Here is a 19,513-nt window from a genome sequence, read left to right as displayed (position 1 = left end):
CGGCCCGCCGCCGGGCGAGGGGCGCCGGCGGCAGGGAGAAGCGACAGCGGCCCGCGGCGGGGGGCTGCGCGGGGCTCTGCGGCCACCGCCCCGGGCGGCCTCCCGCCCCGCGGGGCCGGGCGGGGTGGGCCGGGCGGCCCCTGCCGCCGCCGATAGGCCGCGCCGCATGGCCTGAGCGCCGCCGCCGGCCTAGCGCCCTCCTCCCGCCGCGCCGCGCTCATCCGCGCGGCGAGCGGCGGGCGGGGGCGCAGGCCGGTCCCGGCGCGGCAGCAGCTCTCCGCGGAGGGCGGGCCGCCCCGCCGCCGGGTGGCTCCGCTGGGCCGTAGTCACCCGAAGGGGGAGGCGCGAGGGGGTGCGGGACACACCCGGGCGCCCAGCCCGGCAGCGCCGTGCGGCGGGGCCGGCCGCGCTCGTTCAGTCCCTCGGGGCTGGGCAACGCTCCCGGCCCGCGGCTGCCTCCCTGCCGCTGACAGGACCGCGGCCGCCCCCGCCCCAGCCCTGTCAGCCGGGCGGCCGCCCCCGCCCCTGTCACGCGGTCCCGTGCCGGTCGCCGGGCTCGGCGGAGGCGGCGCATAAGTCGCGGCGGGGCCCGCTCGCTGCCGCCCCAGCGCCGGGTTCTGCTTCGCCGCGGCGAGCCGGGGCCTCCCGCCTCCTTCCCGCAGGTCCAGGATGCGTGGCCTGGTGGTCGCCGCTTTCCTGCTGCAGAGCATCGCCGGTTCGGGCGCGTTCGCCAGAGGGAGGAGGAATGTGGACCCCGAAACGAACATGAACATCGTGAGTGGCGCGGCGGTGAGGGAAAAGTGCCCGAGGCTTGCCAGCGGGAGCGGCCGCGGGGTTGTAACGGGGCGAGGAGAGGGGCAGAGGGGTCTGGGCGGCGTGCGGCCCCTTTACGGCTCCACGGGCGCCTCCCGCCCTCGGCAGCCGCGGTGAAAGCCCCGGGAGACTTCAGCCACTGGTCAGCGGTCAGCCTGCGGCTCTCTGCTTGTACGTCGTCTTTCTCTTCTCCTTCTTCCAGGTCCTTCTTGGTCCCTTGTTGCCTGTGGCTGATCGTTCTCACGTATTTTCTGATCCAGACCTGTGTTTCTTGCTAGAGTCGGGACACTCTCTTTCTTAACTGCTGGAAAAGTGCATGTTTATGAAGCATACTTATGTGCTGCAGGCGTGATGCCCCCGTGTTCTTACCCACAACTGCTTTTCTTCCCATTTGGCATTTACTCTCTTAACTTTATTCTCCTTCTCCTGCAATAGCCAACTCCAGAAAATACTTGTTGTTAGAAATGGTATTAGTTGCTCTTTCCTCTGCCCCATCTAAACAGTGCCATTTTTTCACATGTGCAAGAAGATGCTTCAAGCTAGAAATGCTTAAGGTCTATAAGAAAAGAAGTGCTTGAGTCATCAGTATCTTCCAAATATCATTTCGAGGACTGAAAATAGTAATTTAGTCTAAGGCTAGTAGCATTTGAATGGAATTTAGCTTTAAAATCATTTTGGAATGTTAATGTCACTGTGGATGATTAAAGATATATTTAAAAGAAGTAGCATGTTTAATTAAATGCTCCTTCTCTTCGTTGCCCAGCAGCCTAAGAGTAGAACTCCGATCATGTCTTGCATTCCTTAGATTTTCTGAAGGCATGGTTGGTGTCATAAACCCAATTAAATAGCAAATTCTCTGTCCCAATGGAGTTGCATCACATGAAAAATAACATAAAGCCCGAGACATAAGAGATGGGAGATAAACCTACTAATGAAATCATAGTGTTAAACGAGTGTGAGATTCTCTATTATTATTTTCTTGTTTGGCTTGTCAGCAAAGTCACTTAAAAGCTCTGCAACAGACATAAGGTTTGAGGAGAAAGGTGAGTAAGAAATGGCACATGGAACTACGAGCTGAGGTGGCAATGTTAGCTCGCACATGTCAAGCGTATGACCTTAGTGTTTTAAAGCTGCTGTGTTTGTGGTTCATTTCAGCACGTTGCCTAAATATGATTGTGTCCTCTTTATAACAGAATTCGTCATAAAGTTCAGATGTACATCTGAAATGTTTTTAAAGAAACATTCCCTTCAGGAGATACGAACTCTTCCCTCCTTCTCTTCTTCCATATGCTGCTGTGGTGCCAATGGCTTTTTGCTGTCCTTACTTGTTTGTTACTGGAAGATACTGCTTTCCTCGAGAGCAGACAGTTTTAATTTTTGTCCGCCAAATCTGCATCTCGGTGTTTTGCCCTGTTATCATAATCTCCTTTTCGACATGTCAGTCTCCTTTCTTACTGTAAGCAGTGTGTGAGTAACTAATATGACAGTGAATGGGGACAGGCTGGGGAGTCCTCCCAAATTCCTAGGATAAGGTTTGTGCTCTGCTAGTTCCTGACTCTGATAAGTCTCATAAGAAAACCTGTCTGCATCGAATAGGTGGGTGGTTTGGCACATTGCTGCCACATCCTTTAATTTCACATTGCCGTCTTTGGAAGGAACCCAGAGCACTTTGCACATGTTAAGGAATTGAGCAGGCTGGCAGTCTGACTCCAGGGCGGTTTCTTTTCTTTCTTCAGAGTCAAATTATTACCTTCAGGGGATACCCTAGTGAGGAGTATGAAGTGACAACAGAAGATGGTTACATCCTCTCCGTTAACAGAATTCCTTATGGAAGAAAAGGCCATGAGAGGAGCAAAGGTAAGATTTATGTCTGCTTGGGAAAATGGGAAGCCATGAAAAAGCTTTTTGGTTTATAAAGCTTTTGCTCCTGTAATAATCCAGAAAAAGATTAAAGACTATATAACCTATGCAGTTAGAGTGTTTTATTGGTGAATGTTATGGCCAAAATAGATGAGGCAGATGTAGACTGACTTGAATAAACAAAGGGAGAAGGAGTTAGAACGCTATATTTTCCTGGCGTTGCCTTTCTGTGACATTAATACAAGCCCTTCATGGTTTGATTTTTTGAGGGGCTGAGAGACCTGGATTTTCTAGGAAGTGTGAAATAAGGGTTGAGATTTGTTGGTTTTTTTTAAGTAATGAAGCCTCTTGAAAAGAGATTGATTGTAACATTGTTGGGTTATTTCAAACCCCGTTTTTAAAAATGCTTCTTTGTAACAGATAAGATTGTTAGAAATGCCTGACCGTTTTCAGAAGTAGGGGCAGTTCACATGCCTCTTTTGGTGAAATATAACTAAACTACAAGAGTTCCCACTAGAATCTTCACAGAATAATTACTGCCTGATTTCTGCATAAAATAAGAATTCATTTGTTAATTTTAACCTCTCTGAAGCACCTTTTGCAGTAAGGTACAAGCCAGACCAATACTGCATACTACTGGGGTGTCATATTTTACACAGCTGCTTAAATAGGTAAAACAATATAATAAGACAAAAACCCTTCAGAACATCTTGAGTACAATACATTTAAAGATATGTTACAAATTAGGATATATAACAGGTAGTTGACAACAGTCAGCCCAGACCAGATTGTTTTACGGATGTGATTTGATGGGGGACTGGGAGGAGCATTGGCATGTGCCACCAGAGCACGGTTACAAGCTCTAAGAATTACTGTGAGAGGTGGTATAAAACCATGGAAGGGATACAGAGGGTGTACAGGTGAGGAGGTGGGGGAGAGGAAGAATAGGGGGAATGTAAGCTGAAACTTGAGGGAGTGATATAGGCAAAGACTTTTGCAAGGACTGAATGATTGAATGCTTTAAAGATGAGACAAATATATGTGGAAGAGGAGAGACACATAGCATTTGACTTGCTATTCTTGTACATTGCATACAGAATTAACAGTGTATTTGAACAGCAATGTCTGAATTTGGTATCAGTCTTGTCACCACCCCTTGTAAAAGATCCTACAGACAATCACATGCATACAACCGCAGCTTGTTTGCATAGAAACTACATATTCTAAGGACTGCCTCAGAACCCTTTGGACTGAAAAGAACTAGGATGAGAGGTAAAAATGTGGAGCTCACAAAAGAAATCAGTGATTGTCCTATAGCCTTGGGTGTGAACAAGACCTGTGGAAAAACCCTCTCCTCTACCAAAGGCCAAGCAGCAGTCTTCCTGACCTTATCTGTTGGTTTTGTATGAGTTAGGATGTTTGCACTGTCCGCTGTCTCTCACAAGGTGCGTGTGTAAAGACCAGTGCATCGATGAGGCCAGTCAAACCTGGCAGGTGTCTTTGTACTTAAGAATTTCAGAGAAGCCCACAGGAAAAAGACAGGCTGCCTTTGTGTCTGTTGATTTTGTCGAATCCTTCATCGATGACATAAGCAAACAGAAGTTTCCTGACCTGTGGGAATTCTCCACATTCCCCTTGCCACACCCTCGACCCCAAGTTCATGTTTTGCAAAGTGCTTTAATTTTAAAAACAAGGATTACTGAGCACATTTGGGGAAGTATGATCTCCTAGAAGAATGAAGATTTCAAAGTTCATGTTGATCTTAAGTTTTTATAGACTTGGTATCTTTTCTCAGAAAGATACCAATGATGTGTTACCGCTGACTTAGCGTATATATGCCATAATTCTTCTTTTGCAATACCTGCATACTGTGAATAGGATCCCTTGGAATTATGTATCACATGATGTTTTGGGAAAAAACCTACAGTTCTTCAGCTGAAAAAAAATAAACAGTGAAAATGTCCAGAGAACCTAAAAGCAAAACATCAATGATTTTTGGTTTTAGTATTAACTAAAAATCTAAAACAACTGCATAGCATGGGTGTAGGGCATGGAAATAAGTCTGTCTTCAACTTGTTGGGGGTGCAGTGAAGAGAACAAAATGTTCTATAGTGTAAAGGGTAGTTTAAGGGCCTACCTTTCTTATTCCCCCTCTGGGGTTTTTAGGCTCAGAGGTGATACAAAATTACTGTTGTCCAAGTCAGTTTGTCATATGATTGTGCAATTCATGTGCAGATCTGGCGACTGCTTGGTAAAGTGAAAAAGGAACTGGCAGAAATTGGAGGCTAACAGGAGAACAGAATTAAAGCATTAAAGCAGTTAAATGGTTTTCCCCTTCCTATGTTATGAAATATGCAAGTAGCAGTTTGAGGAGAGCCTGTTCTTCGAAAAATCAGAAGTTGGTTGATCTGAGTTTAGTAAAAGGGAAGAAGGTACCAAAGCTAAAAGTGAACATTAGTGAAAACAAATTTAATGTTAGGCTTGAAAATCCTGCACACTGTAAGGCAATGAATATTACTGCAGCAGAGTAAACAGTTGTGTTGAACTGTACTGTCTCCAGTGCCAGTTTGGCAATGCTGGAGATTTGCTCTGGTTGCAGGGACAGTATGCCACAACATGTTTTTTTAACAAAATGGGAAAAGCAGGCGCTGACAAGATTCCTTGTCACAGGTATAAAGGTTGCCAGGAGGGAAGAATATTGCTAATTTTCATTTTGGAACTCACAGCAAACATTTATGGACATGACCGGGAATGCGGGGTGTAGGTGACTGAAACAGTTGTGATTTGGCTGTTTCTGCTGAAAGGTCCAAGTCTAAATTATCAATGGAGGAAATACTCTGTGAGTTATTATTGTAGTAGAATGATGCGTCATTGGAGGAGGTAAACTCCTGAGTAATCTCTGACATTGAGCTGAAGTTACTGTGTTATCAGATTTCAGTTATTGAAGCAGAAAAAAACCCCCAAACACCTGTGCTACTGCCAGATCCAGAGACAGGTCTTTTGATTTTCTGAAGGTCATGTTCTTCCTAAAGGATTACATGTTAATCTCTTTTCTTTGTGTAGAAGCAGGAACCTTCAATTTTTTAAATCTGATTCCACATAAAGGTGTCGTTTCCCTTTTCAGGATGGGGAAGTCAGGAGAAAGGCTTCCTAAATTCAACCTGGGTCTTGACTGTGGTTCTTTTAACTACTTAAGTCAAGGGGAGAAAATCCTTTGAAACCAGGATTCCCTTGTTGGCTACTGCTCTTCGGGTTCTGCCAGAGCTTTGGTAATGGAAGGGAGTTGCATAGAGATAGTATCAGTACCAGCTGCAGAGAGTTCCACAGCTCAGCACCCTAGTTTGGCATTGTCTTAACTGAAAAGCAAAGATCTTAGTAGCACATATATGGGAATGCCTTCCCCAGGTTTAGGGACAGGGCAAGGGTCATAAGTAGTTTAGCTGCTTGTGTGTTTGGGCCACTTTGCTGGGTATTTATGAGCTTGAAACAGTTGTAAGGGCTACTTGTATTTTTCTTGTAGCTCCTGCTTTTCTCATGTTTGCTTATTGCACATTTGCTGTCTGTTTTGAACTTCAAGGAGTCTTTTGCTCTAGTTAGGAAACTAACAAGTTGCTAGTTTAAAATTCTTAATGACGAAAAGTAGCTTTTTATGGAAACGTGATTTCATGGCACTACAAATACTATACAAATTGCTAATTTCAGTAGGTTAAGTAGATTAAGTATTCAAAATGCAAATCTAAAGCAGACTTTCAATAACTCACTGGAATTATTCATAGGCATTCAATTCCAGATGAACAGGAAGCTATGATAAATGCTTTGTTTTTCAGGTCCAAGGCCTGCTGTGTTTCTGCAGCATGGTTTGCTTGCAGATGCCAGCAATTGGATCACAAACTTGGATTACAACAGCCTCGGCTTTATGCTGGCAGACGCTGGCTATGATGTATGGCTGGGAAACAGCAGAGGGAACACCTGGTCCAGGAAACATACACACTTCACAGTGAAGCAAGAAGAATTCTGGGTTTTCAGGTATCCTCATCTTGCTGGAGAAACTAGGGAAGCTACACACGCTGTTTGCGAGCAGGCTTCTCTTCCTCTTTTTGCCCATCATCTCAGTTCAGTCACACTGTGAATGTACAAGATTTTTTTTTTTTTCTAGTTAAGTGTGCTGTCACATATGTAGGGGCAGTAAAGGGGAGTTTTATGGTCAGTATAGTGTCCTGAGACAGCCTTCATATGTGATCAGTAGAACTTTAATTGCTTTCACTGGTGCTTGGTGTGAAGACTCAGTCACCAGAGTGTTCTGCTTCATCCAAAGGAAGCTTTTCTAGACAACTGATCCGCAGTGCAGAAAAGCTCTGTGCTGCTGTTCCACACTGATAACTTCACTTACACAACTGACTTTTTATCTTTGCTTTGTAGCTTTGATGAAATGGCTAAGTATGACATTCCAGCCTCAGTGGACTTTATTTTGAAGATGACTGGTCAGGAACAAGTATTTTATGTTGGCCATTCACAGGGCACCACAATGGGTATGTGAAGAGATGCATTCGTTAGAATACATTGTGTTTGAAATTATATCAAGTTCCACATATGTGGTTTAATGATGAAAAAATAGGGCTTTTGAAAACTACTGCTTGTGCTTTATAGCTGCCTCCTGGAATATGCATCAACATTAAAAAGAAAAGGCTTAATCTTTCTGTGTTTACTTAAAGTGGGAAGCTGTTGAAATGATAAATTGAAGTCACAGGTAGCCACCAGTACAGTTTCTATTAAAATAAAGTGATGAACTGTGCATAATAAAATTAGAATCATCAGACATGTAGAATAAAGATTACCATTTCCAGAATATTTTGCTATACGTAAGGCCTGGCTCAGGTGCTTTTAGACCTGCAGAAAGAGCTGAAAGAGTGTTGGGTTAGTTAGCACAAACTTGTTTTTCAAAAGAAAACAAATCCTTCTGATTTGCCTCATTTAATTTGTGTTCCATAGTGACTAGATTAATTTAAAATATCTAAACTGATCCTAGAGACAACAATCAAACTATTAATCTAAAAATACTTGTGCACATTCAACATATCTTAGATTTTATGGAATCACTGCCAGGTAAATTCTCATCTAACTTGTGTCAGTGAGGTTTGTTAATTATTCTCATATTATTTACAGCTTTCATTGCTTTTTCAACTTTGCCACAGCTGGCTAAGAAAATCAAAATGTTCTTTGCCTTGGCACCAGTAGCTACAGTCAAGTTTGCCACTAGCCCTCTGGCAAAATTGGGAGTGTTTCCTGACCTGCTACTCAAGGTTTGTATTTGAGTGTAAATGTTTTAAGCCAAATGAGGTGTCCCCCTTTCCAGTTGAAAACAGCATAGCAAAGAATGTTAATAGCTGTGATTAGATTAACATGTTTGACAAGAATACTGGGCCAGCTTTTCCATAATAATGCTATGGAAGTAAGCAGTGGCTTCTCTGGTTTTACTGCTGTCTAATGAGACAATTTACATCGGTTTAAAGTTGTGTTTTACAAGTACAACTTAATGGATGGAATAAAATTATGTTTTTCCATTTACATGTCTCTAGAATTTACGCTACAGAAATCACATGATTAGTTAAATAGTTGGTCTGTTTTAGAAGAGTCATATGATAGCTTTATACAGAATGCTTTTGAATTGTCATGAACTTTAACAGACTTATTTCACAATTAACCATTTGGTATTAGAAGAGGATCCTTCAGAGGATGATTAAGAGCAGCAGCTTTATTTAGATACTGTGAATCATCCTCTGGAGGAGTTTACCTTTCCCCATGAACATCAAAGGTAATGTAGGCGGACTGGCAGGCTGCAGTAAGTGCCCGAAGTCAGACATGGTGAACACCCTGCTATGTGTCATTTTTAACCATCACTTTTCTTTCCACCACCCATGGAGATTCCCACACAGAGCTGTTTGTTCTGTGAGATAAACCCTTCTCTAACGTACCTTGTACAGATTTAATGCGTGTCTGTTTGCATTATCAGTTCCCTGCTCCAAAGGCAGATACATAAAAGTGACACTAACAATTGTGGTCTCCCGTTCCTCGTGTAATGAGCTTTGTCTAATGAGGATAGTAGCTGATCAGTGCCCTGTGCAGATGTTCGTGTTGTGCTGAGGAACTTGATTCTCATGGTGACTTGCAAAAAGACCCTGGAGCGCAGAAGTACATAACAGCCACAAAACCATGGTCAGGCATATCTTTAAAAAAGCTGTGTCACTTTCTAAGGAAGTGCTCAGTGGGCCATTTTCAAATCCCTGGATGTTTTAAAACTACTTATCAAGAGGAAGTAGCCACCACAGCGCATGCAACTTGTTTTTCTTACATGGTTTGAAGAGAGGAAGTTGCAAGTACAAAGCCATTTAACATTAGCAGATGCAGCTTTAAAATATTTTAGCCTTAAACAATTCTGATGACAAGAAGCTGTGTAGTACTCCTGTAAAATACTGAATTTACCACTGATTAGAATTTGAGGTTAGGTTTGGAATTCTTTAATGAGGGTCCCAGTTCCCATGTACTTATTGTGGGGGTAATGGACTGCATCATTTGTAGCAGAAGCACTAACTGTGACCTTCCCATTGGACTGTAAACAAGGTTGATAAGGAGATAAATCATTTTCATACGACACACCTGTCATGAGTGCAAATGGAAATAATTGTCTCAAGAATGTTGTAGTATAAAAACTAAAAGCAGGTCATTCTGTGCAATTACATGTTTGTCCTATGTGTTTGTTATTTTATAGGACATGTTTGGAAAGAAACAATTCCTCCCTCAGAATTCTTTGCTGAAGTGGCTTGCTACCCATGTTTGCACCCACAGAATACTTGATGACCTTTGCGGCAACATATTCTTTCTTCTGTGTGGTTTTAATGAGAGAAACTTGAATATGGTATGTTTCGGTGACTTTTAATAGCTGAGTTATTGTGAACTCTAACACAGTATTGACTGGGTATCACTGTACTGATTGTTCTTTACATGTAATTAGAAAAAAAATAATGCCGCCTTCATCATACTGAGTTTGGATGAATATCTTTCCTCAGTATAGATATAGTTGCCCAGCTTGGATGGATAGAATTAACCTTTTAAAATGTAACTGGAAAGCTAAAATACATTATTTTAGATGTGTTGGGGAAGTGGGTAAGACAAGTGAATTAATATGATGGTGCAAGTATTTAATTCCTTTTGCAAGGAAGTGAGGAATAAAGTTACAGTTTTCAACCATTTTCAAGAGAACCGTTGAAGTTTTCTGGTCTCTTGGTGGACATGTGCAATTATTTTCTCGGGGACCAATTTCTGACCCTGCTGATGGCTTCATCTGTGGTTCTAGTTCCAAAGGATTTGTTCATAGGACTTGTTTTGTTATCAAAAAGCTAGTTAACAGCAACTGGCGTGAGACCGCCTTTTTTCATAATGCTTCTTAAAGAGTTTCTAACTCCCTGCAATCAGTAGAAGCTGGTATCAGTTTACCCACAGGTGGATGAAAGCTGAGGATTTTTTTATTGGAGTGAGCTAGAATTAGTGTTATTTTTTTCAGCATTCTGTGTGCAAAAATGTACAAAATATTGGTGAAAAAGCAGTTTTTTGATGTTTTCTTGCTCAGCAAATACAGTTTTCATGGTTTTAATGGTGAATAATATTTTTTTTTTCTGCCAGGATTTAAGTTTCCCTTGGGTATTTTGTACTTCTAAACTCAAAGTGTATGAAGTTCTGAATCACTTTGGACTGACAGCTACTAGTTTAGACGTAGAGTAATGCAAGGTTTCTCTGGAGGTCCATCTAAATATTAGTTAATGTGCCTCCAATTCTTACAATACTAGCACTTTTTGGAAGGTATTCTGAATATGTAGAAAATGCTTAAGGGCTATCATTATCAGGTTTGAAGTTCAGCTTTAAAGTTCTGCAGTTAATTGTAAGTAATCCCCAAAACATTTGAACCTTTTACCTCATCTGTATATATGGCTCTAGTTAACTTGTTTATAAAAGTTTTAGGAGGAATGGAAAATTTTCTATTAGTTGTTCAAAAAGCAATAATGGTTGCACTGCTGCACTGTGAGGAGTAAACTGTATTAATTGTCTTGTTGCAGAGCCGAGTGGATGTGTATTCAACACACTGCCCTGCAGGGACATCTGTACAAAACGTGATCCACTGGAGCCAGGTAGAGTTTCCAGAATCTAAAATGTCCGTGACTCTAGCTTGTTTGTAGAATATTGATGTCTCTGATATTTAAATGGAATAAAATGCCAAAATATATGTGTAGCATAGCCCAAGTGAAACTCTGGAACTGCCAATTGTCAGAACGGCAATTGTTCACTGCAGCTGCTTTGATGATACTGACTTATTGTGGCTCACCCCTCTCCCCTATTCTTTGAAGATAGGCTAACTGTAAGTACTTCAGGCCAACAAACAATACAACGGAATAACTTAACTCAGAGATGCTGCAACAAGTATTTGCTCCCCATTCAGCAAACCCTGTTTTGATTACAAGTTATATTTTTAGCCAGTGAAAAGCAGCAGGCTTTCTGTTCTGTTCTATTCTGTTTGGCTTAATTTTCTATTTTATTAGTGTATTTTGAATTTCACCTCAGTGCACAATTTCATGCCTGTGATGCTATTGTGCCTGAAGCTTGCTCAGCAGGCTAATAGATAGGAGAAGAAATTTGCCATGGAAGCAGTGGTCAGTGCTACTTGTGATCTTGTAACTGGACTTGGTCATCTATTCAGAAGCAATGTGTTCTGCTGTACATAGCTGTTCAAGTGTTGGCTTGGAAATAAATTTGTGAAGACTTTTTTTTTTCCAGATCCCTTTTATATAGACTTCTGTTTCTGAAAAACAATAGGTGGTAAATCATAGAGAGTAGACTCTCTAAGAAAGCTCCATGCTGAGTTCATATACATTTAGAGAGCAAGTTTAATATTTCAGAAGTAACTGTGGAGCTGCCACATCCTGGCTTTGGATACACTAAACTGTTTTCCTTAATCTTTCCTACCGTTGCTATGAAAGAGTGTGAAATCTTAAGGGACAAAGTCTAATGGTATTGAATGTTAATGTTTCCCACTCCTGTGACACTGGGCAAAGCAGTGACACTTGTCCTTGTTAATACTTCGCATTTCACTGTTTCTTGTGTCAGTTGCCTTTGCCAATTCTCCAGATGACCTATACTTTTTTATTCCTGCAATAGAAGTGTTGCAGTTCTTCTTTGTATGTGTGAATATTTGTTTATTTCTAGGCTGTGAAGACTGGGGAATTCAAAGCTTATGACTGGGGAAGCAAGGCTGCAAATATGGCTCACTACAACCAGGTAGACAGCTTTTATGGATATGTTATAATTCTTGAGTGTCACAAAAAAAGTCCTTGGGCACTTCTCTGGGTGCTGTGTTTATGCTGCATGCTAAAGAGCCACTAGTGTTGCCCAGTAAACAACTGGAGATCTGCCTTTGCCAAAAAAACAAAAACAAAAGACAGACAGGACTATAGAGCTCTGAGGTAGTCCTAAGTCAGTATGGAGCCTGCGCTTGGATACGAAGTTGTGATGGCACACTGTTTCTTGAGGGTGGTCCTACCTGCCTAGATCATGAGATCCGACTGCACTTCTTACAATAAGGCATAGACTGTCAATTCATGTGTATTGCTTATCTTCAGCCTGTTTAATCTCCATGCATGTTTGTTTCTAAATGGATTTGTGCAATACTGAAAATATTTTGCCCCTTGTCACTTTAGTGACTGGGAAAGATTGCAGTATCATACTTTCAGAGTAGCAATCACTTTTAGTATTTGATTAGGGTTTAGAAAAAATTTGAATGGGATGCATTCTCTGAGAGTTCTGCTACCCTGCTCTTTTGTAAACTCCTCAGACCACATCTTTACTGCTACACGTGCTATAATATTGCAGGACCCTTAGAGTTACATTTTCTGTTGAGTCAGGACTCCATCTCCATCTCTAGCTGCCCAAGAAAGGAAGAGAAAACGAGAATCTGACACACTCTTCTTGCATTTGCTAGCATGTTACGCTGCAGTGTAGTATCACACTGAAGACTTGTTCTTTCTAATGCTTTTGTTTTCACTTTCCTGCTCCTCAGTCTACCCCCCCTTTCTACAAAATAAAAGAGATGACTGTACCAACCGCGGTGTGGACTGGTGGACAGGACTGGCTGGCAGACCCAAAGGATGTTGCTATGCTGCTCACTCAGATCACAAACATGGTTTACCACAAAAACATTCCAGAATGGGAACATTTGGATTTCATCTGGGGCCTTGATGCACCTTACCGCATGTATAATGAAATAATTAACATGATTAGGAAGTATCTCTAAACTGGCATGGTATTTTAGAGTATTAGTTCACCAGGAATTCGTCTTTTTGGAAGATATGCTTTTCTGGCAATAATGCTACATTGTTTATTTATGATGCATTTTTAAAATGCCAGCAATGACTACTGAATTGGATTTGTATTTCGTTTGTTTTTCTCAGTATTATTTGTCTCTCCTGCAGAAATTCTCATTGTATCCTGCTGATTTTGCACACAGTGGCATGGTACTCAAAAACCAGCAGTGTGACTTTGCACAAAAGGAGTATGTTGTGTGCATATAAATTTAGTGATATGTCTTAAAGACAAGTTAGTCCATTCAGCACCGCAGGTGCTTGACGATTAAAACAGTAAGTATTTCACTGTGCATAAAACACTGCCATTTCTTAGTACATTGCCATTTATGAGTACCTTTCAGAAGTACTCCTTGTACTGCAGTGACCCATTTGGTGCTGGTACTTTAAAAAGCACTTAGTGACTTTTTGCCGTGTTATTATTTTAGCCATCACATACAAGCTAGCTGCATCAGATTACTTTTTTTTCAATATTGCCTGTAAAAACTGTCATGAAGCCAGAGAAGATCACCACTGTCATTTGAAATCTCCTATTTTGGGACTAATTCATTGCTGTATTTTTCTTGATTTAATGGTGTCCCTTAAGCTTTTCATGTTTCACGTACCAGCTATGCATAAGGATCGTTATTTGCCCTTGCAGATTCCTGGAACAAGAGAAGCGGTTAAAAGAAATGCCACTTTCAGCTAGCTTTGTCAATAGGTTATGGCTTTCAAGGAGAATGATGTAACATACTTGTGTTTTGTTTTCTTTGCACTGACCACTAGAAAACAAGCTCCCCCAGTATACTACTGGCAAGGGAAGAGCCAAAGCATTAATTCTATAGCTTGAATGACTTAATTTGTGTGGGTTTTTCCCCTTAATCATCTTCTGCTTTGAAGACCTGTTTACTTCTTCGCTGCTTATGTGGTGCTTGCCACCATTGTGTTCAGGCACTGTACAATGCCCTGATGAAGCCTGGCAGTATTAATGGCAGTTTCCGTTTGTCTCAGTTTCCACTTCCAAATGGGGCTAAGCCCCTATCTAATGGGGGGAGAGGATTCACATCTGCTTCAGGGGTCTGACTTTGGAGCTGTGATTGCCTGTAGTGTAGGTGCCTTGCTGTTTCCATTGACTATGCAGAGGACTTTGGCTCCTCTGAATTGCACAAAAGTTCCATGCCAAATACAGATGTATGAACAATCTCCAGAGTCAGTTGCCTCAGTCCAGATTATAATTTCTGTGCCATGGTTGGATTCAACCCAGATTTCTGTCAGTAATCCCAAAAGGATAAAAAGCCTTTTCTACATGGTGTAGAAAACAGTGCATTTTAAACTGAGGCAAACTTTTTTTATAAAAGAAAGACTGCAAAAAGATGCATAAGCCATAAATGAGGTTTTTTTTGTTTGGGTTTTTTCATTCCTAATTCAGACTCAGGGAATCCTCAGGCTGTGTTTAAGGAAAGAGTGGTTCATGATATTTCTGTTGCGATTCCTAGCAGGACCTCAAAGTTTGCTTTGTGTTTGTAGTAGCCATATTTGCTTCACCTTGCTGTGCTGAAAGAAAGTTTCTGTAGGAATCCAAAGTGGCTAGCTGAGGAGTTGTGAGGGTATGTGATACAGCAAGAGCCGTGTGCATCATGTTTATTAAGATTGAGCTATTTCAATAAACACGAGACCTGCTTGGAGTTTGGAACGATGTGTTGTGTTTCACTTCCTGTTGTTTCACGAATGCATGTGAATCTTTGGGACAGAATCCAGAAAGCCAAGTCTGTTTTTCACAGCTATTCATCCGTAGAACAAGTACAATAAAAAAGTAAAATAGCCAAGTAAGCTTCCATTTTACTTTTGTCCTGAAAGAGGCTTTTCCTAAGCCTAAAAGGCCATTCATGTTGCTTTGGGGGACTTCTCTGAGACTTTTAAGTAAGGTACCAATTGTAAATAACTGCTCACAAGATGGAGTCGTTTTCTAAGCTTCCAGGTGAGGCTCCTTTCAAACCACATGGTGGAAAGCTTCTTGTATCACATTCTTAAACCTTGGGTAACTAGATTGCTTAACGGACTGTCTGGTAATCTCATAAATATCGTTTACCACACAGTAAGACAGGGAACTAATCTTTGCCATAGTATGTTTGACCCAGCTTTTGACATTTGACATTTGTCATCTTGAATAATAAATATGCTTAAGCTGTACCTTTCTGTACATTCTGAATACAGTAGATGTGCAGTCAAGATAGCAGGGTGTATTAAATCCTATGTGTTACCAGCTTTGTCAGCTGATGAATCCTCTGCGTGCCTGGAAATAAAGCCAGAATAGTGGAAGCTTTACACAAAAGCCATTATGGAGCTTCTGTGCTTCGCTGGAGCAGGGATGGTTATGGGAATTGTGAGCTGCTGTGCTTTCCCTGGCTTGCTAAAGTTACAAGCACTGTGTGAAACAAACTTGGAGAAGTGTCAGTGGAAAGAAACGTGCAAAGTAAGACACCTTGAACATAGAGGAGGAGAGTGAGAAGCTTGGTCTAGAAAGAATGAGCAGTGATGAATGGTACATTTTTCAAAGCAGATCTTAACATACTTAGAGCCTGTTCTGTAGATATCTTTGTGTTTTAAGGGTATATATATATGATGTTGAAGGTTGGCTGAACGTCAGCTTTGGATAATATAAAAGTGTACTAGCATAACAGAGGGCATTGGGCACCTTCTGCTGACTTAGTCTCAGCATTTAGTGATGTGATCAAACTATGCTAGAAAGCCAGAAGAACGTAGTCCCTGTTCAGCTGATGGATTGCCAGGCTTACAGACCTGTGGGCATCTGAAGTGAATGCACAATCCAGGGCTTTGACTTAGGGATGTAAAACACAATTGGGCATATGAGGGCTTACAGTGTTTTTGTGCCTTACATAAAGGCACGTGTTTTTGTCCACATGTTGCGCTTGGAACTTGAAAAGGATTTTTTTATAGTCACCTGCAAGTATATTCACACTGTTTATTTCATGAAGAAGGAAGGCCTAAGGATGGTAGAGCGTGTGTATGTCAGTGGTGCATACTGAATGATGTACTAGCTCAATGCAGAGCATTTTTACACTATTTAGTGAGCCTGTAGCTAGTGATAACACTGACAAAAGTTTACACATCAACTCAAACAACATAGAAGTTCCTCAGCATAGGACAGGGTGGTAAAACAGAGCTCCTACTCCCTTGGGCCCTGTAAGAGAAACAGTTTTGTCAGCTTGGGAACAAAACAAACCAGTTTTCTATAAAATACTCTTTATGGTGAATGTGCCATACAAAAAAAGAGGAAGCATGAATACTTTAATATCATGAAAAGTTACAAATGGCTTTAATCCGTAAGATATGAGAAAGAGACCTTGAAGGCAGAATAGGTTTTCTGATATATAATAAAACATGTCTCTTTGTGGAAGATTTCCCTATAATTAAAGCATTTATAATGTCTTCTCCCTTTCTTTGATGTCTTATAAAACACAAACTCATGCTGCAGCATTGCTCATCATGAGCATGCTAGTAATGGCCTCTCTTCTCCAGCAGCCTATTTTCAAACAACTTCATATGAACAAAATCATTGAAATGATCAATGAAATAAAAATCCATGAAGGTTGGATGGACAGTAGCCACACCTGTAACATGACTGCCTAAGTCTTATTTTCTGAGGATACTGAGCTGAAAAGTGTCTGTATTGCATTCTGACGCCTCCAGAAATGAAGAATGTGTGTAGTTGTAGAGGATGCGAATCAATTTCTCACTACTGAATTAGAAACTTGAATGAAAGAATTTTAGGATCTTCTCCTGATGGTTATTATTTTGAAAACCGGTCCTGATAAGGTAAAGCTTGAGAATTAACAATTTACTTCACTGGCAGCCTTCCATCCGCAGCCATTTATTTGGAATTAATTAAAAAGACCTTTGAGTAAGCTTTCCGTGCTGGATAGAGAGGCTTTCAGTGAAGATTGGTTGGGGAGGTGGAGTGTTGGTATGAAAATATTTTGATTAAGAAAATATGTTAGTTCCATTAAGAAAAGTATTTTGTGTTTAGGCTAAAGTTTTTCATCAAAGCTGAAGAGGAATGCGTGTTCTTCATCCTCAAGTACTCGGCATACCCATGGGCTAAGGGTTCAAGGTGCTTACCTGGGATGCGAGGAGTAGAGGCTTGTGTCCCTTCTTTGGATTCAGATCCTGGACTCGAATGTCAGTATACCTAAACATAAGGAGACTATAGGTTGAAAAGATGTAAATATGCAAAGCTCCCTCTCCCCCTCCCAACCTGTTACACAGATATGGCCTGTGACAGATCTATGCCTACCAACTTTTTGTCCTGCTGCAAAAGTGTGTATTTTGTCATCCCTGAAAATTTTACCGAAGTCTAAGAACTACTTCGTGATGACTGCAACGTTAGCAGAAAGCAAGCACGCACTTTGAAAGCAGTTCTGGCAGCAGCAGCAGCGGCCGAGGCAGGCCGCTGGCGAGCGGGGCTGTGGGGAGCAGAGCAGAGCTGTTGGCGGCGGGTTCGGCACTGGGGGGTGCTGTTGCACGCGGAGAGGCCGCTGCAGCGCGGCACGGGGGGAGCGTAAAGAGCGTGCTTAGACCCGCACCCGCGCAGAGCTGCCATGAGTACTGCTGAACAGTGTGTCTCCTTGCGCTCAGGCTCTTGGAGTGAGGTGAGTTAGGATGTGAGAACCTCAGATTTATTGCAGTTTTCCAGCATGGTAGCAATTTCTTTTAAAGTGCCTTCCTTTGCTCTGGTTACTATTCCGCTTCCCTGCTGCTGTCCTGAACAAGTTATCAATCCTCTTCCCCAGCACCCTTTTTCTGGCAGAAGGCTCAGCATGCACCGGGATGTTGCCTTACTCTGGTACAACAATAATCCTACCATACAGAGGGGGAGAAGAGGAGGAGGGAAAAAGAAATTTTGCCTCTGCTGCTGTGACATCAGTTTCAGTATGTTGATCCTGGTTTTCCCTCCGGCTAACTTTTCCTCATTTTCCTACCCACTTAGTGTTTTGCTGTTTACCTTATAGCTTGTACCTAACAGTGCAGCCTGGGGTAGGTGCTTGCGTTTGTGCTCATGTGGAATCTATTTAAGACCCTTTGCGGGGCCTCATTCCAAACTATGTGCCCTTCAACCTAAACTCTGTAGCAGGAGTCTTGATTTTTTGAAAGACCCATTGAGAGTCTTGTAACACATGGGGAAGTTTGGCAGCATCGTAAGTAAGTTGAGCGAAAAAAGCTGGGGGTGCATTGCTGAATTAAGTACAGAAAGGATTTGTGCGTATTTCATCTTTTCTTCACATTGTACCTTGCGCTGACAAAGAAACCTAAGTTAGCGGAGCGGAAATATGTGCTAAGTGCTTTTTGGTGGCTAAGCCAAATGGCTTGAACTCAGTTTCTGGAGAATAAGGGTTTGCCCTCTCTGATGCATGAGGATTCATTTTTCTGAGCACACCCACTTGCTGCACCCGACACGGTACCCAGCCAGGGTAAGCCTTGCCAGCAGAGCGCAGCTTCCAGAGCGCCCGCAGATGGGGTGCGGGGCGCAGCCTGGCCCTGCGGCCTGCAGAGCCCGGCTCGGGGCTGCGCCAGGTTCCCAGGTAAGTTCTGCTCGCCTTGCACCTTGCTTGGGCTTTATGTGGCAGGATATACTAGTAATAAGACTGCAGAATACCATTATTTTTCCTTAAGGGTCTTAGGAATATTTTTCTATGACCTAATCTGCAGGCAAAATGCCTATTTAAATTTTAGCTTATAGGTTCTAAAACTTCTCGAGAGTTTGCATGGCTGTTAGGGATTAGTTGGAGGAGTGTCTTTAGGGCAGTTGAGCAATTTCTGTCAATCTCCCTTTAGGCAGATTTGGTATACATTATAGAGTAAACTCATTCCCTGCGTAATTCTAATAAAATAGAGAATCACATATCTCATCTGGGAGGCTTAATTTCTGATTGTAACTACATAAATCAACAGAAAGCATCTCTCACAAGAATATTTTCAGACCCAGATGGTGATTGAGTTACAAATGCATTTTTCATGTCCTTATTGTGAAATGGAGGTCAGGATAAATTACAATCAGAATATTGAAATTAATCTCTTGAGTATAGATCCTCATCCATTGAATTAGTGTCTCTCACTGGGTTTTAGTTTCACCACATTCAACAGTCAGAATTAATTGAGTTCAACAGAACAGCCTCACAAGAGCAGAAAATCTGAATCTATTTCTAAAATGTATATGCAGTGGGTAGAGTCTTTGAAGGCTGTACCATACCTGTCTCCAACAAATAACTTCTGATTGCCTAAATAATAGCACAGATAATGTTACTGTTTCAGTAAACTCCTTGAAGTCTAAGAAGAGAGCAAACTATGCATTTCCTTAAGAGCAGAATGTCTTAAAGAGAAAATAGTTCAGACTGAAAGCAAACTTACGTTTTAGGAGAAGTCCATGAATAGTTCAAAAA

General features: G+C 41.9%; 1 protein-coding gene across 2 annotated transcripts; it reads left to right on the top strand.

Moving 5' to 3' along the window:
- The first annotated feature begins 648 nt into the window (after positions 1–648).
- Positions 649–14,760, top strand: LIPA (lipase A, lysosomal acid type). 2 transcript variants are annotated; one of them, XM_059821569.1, is made up of 9 exons: positions 649–774; positions 2,550–2,670; positions 6,600–6,699; positions 7,093–7,202; positions 7,837–7,973; positions 9,440–9,586; positions 10,782–10,853; positions 11,926–11,997; positions 12,776–14,760. In XM_059821569.1, exons 1-9 carry the CDS (start codon positions 670–672, stop codon positions 13,007–13,009), a joined length of 1,098 nt encoding a protein of 365 aa, XP_059677552.1. In that variant the 5' UTR covers positions 649–669; the 3' UTR covers positions 13,010–14,760. The 2 variants fall into 2 exon arrangements, with proteins under 2 accessions (XP_059677552.1, XP_059677551.1); XM_059821568.1 differs by having other exon boundaries at positions 6,501–6,699.
- The last annotated feature ends 4,753 nt before the right edge of the window (positions 14,761–19,513 follow it).

The sequence above is a fragment of the Gavia stellata genome, chromosome 9 (assembly GCF_030936135.1).
Source record: "Gavia stellata isolate bGavSte3 chromosome 9, bGavSte3.hap2, whole genome shotgun sequence".
In the NCBI taxonomy this organism is placed as follows: domain Eukaryota; kingdom Metazoa; phylum Chordata; class Aves; order Gaviiformes; family Gaviidae; genus Gavia; species Gavia stellata.
The sequence above is the reverse complement of the archived record's forward strand: the minus strand, read 5'-3'. Positions and strand labels throughout refer to the sequence as shown.

Excerpts from the sequence above, each read along its gene's own strand:
- LIPA (XM_059821568.1), top strand. The coding sequence starts at position 670 with ATGCGTGGCCTGGTGGTCGCCGCTTTCCTGCTGCAGAGCATCGCCGGT. Across the intron at positions 7,974-9,439 it reads TTCCTGACCTGCTACTCAAG|GACATGTTTGGAAAGAAACA; the intron begins GTTTGTATTTGA and ends GTTATTTTATAG. Across the intron at positions 9,587-10,781 it reads ATGAGAGAAACTTGAATATG|AGCCGAGTGGATGTGTATTC; the intron begins GTATGTTTCGGT and ends GTCTTGTTGCAG.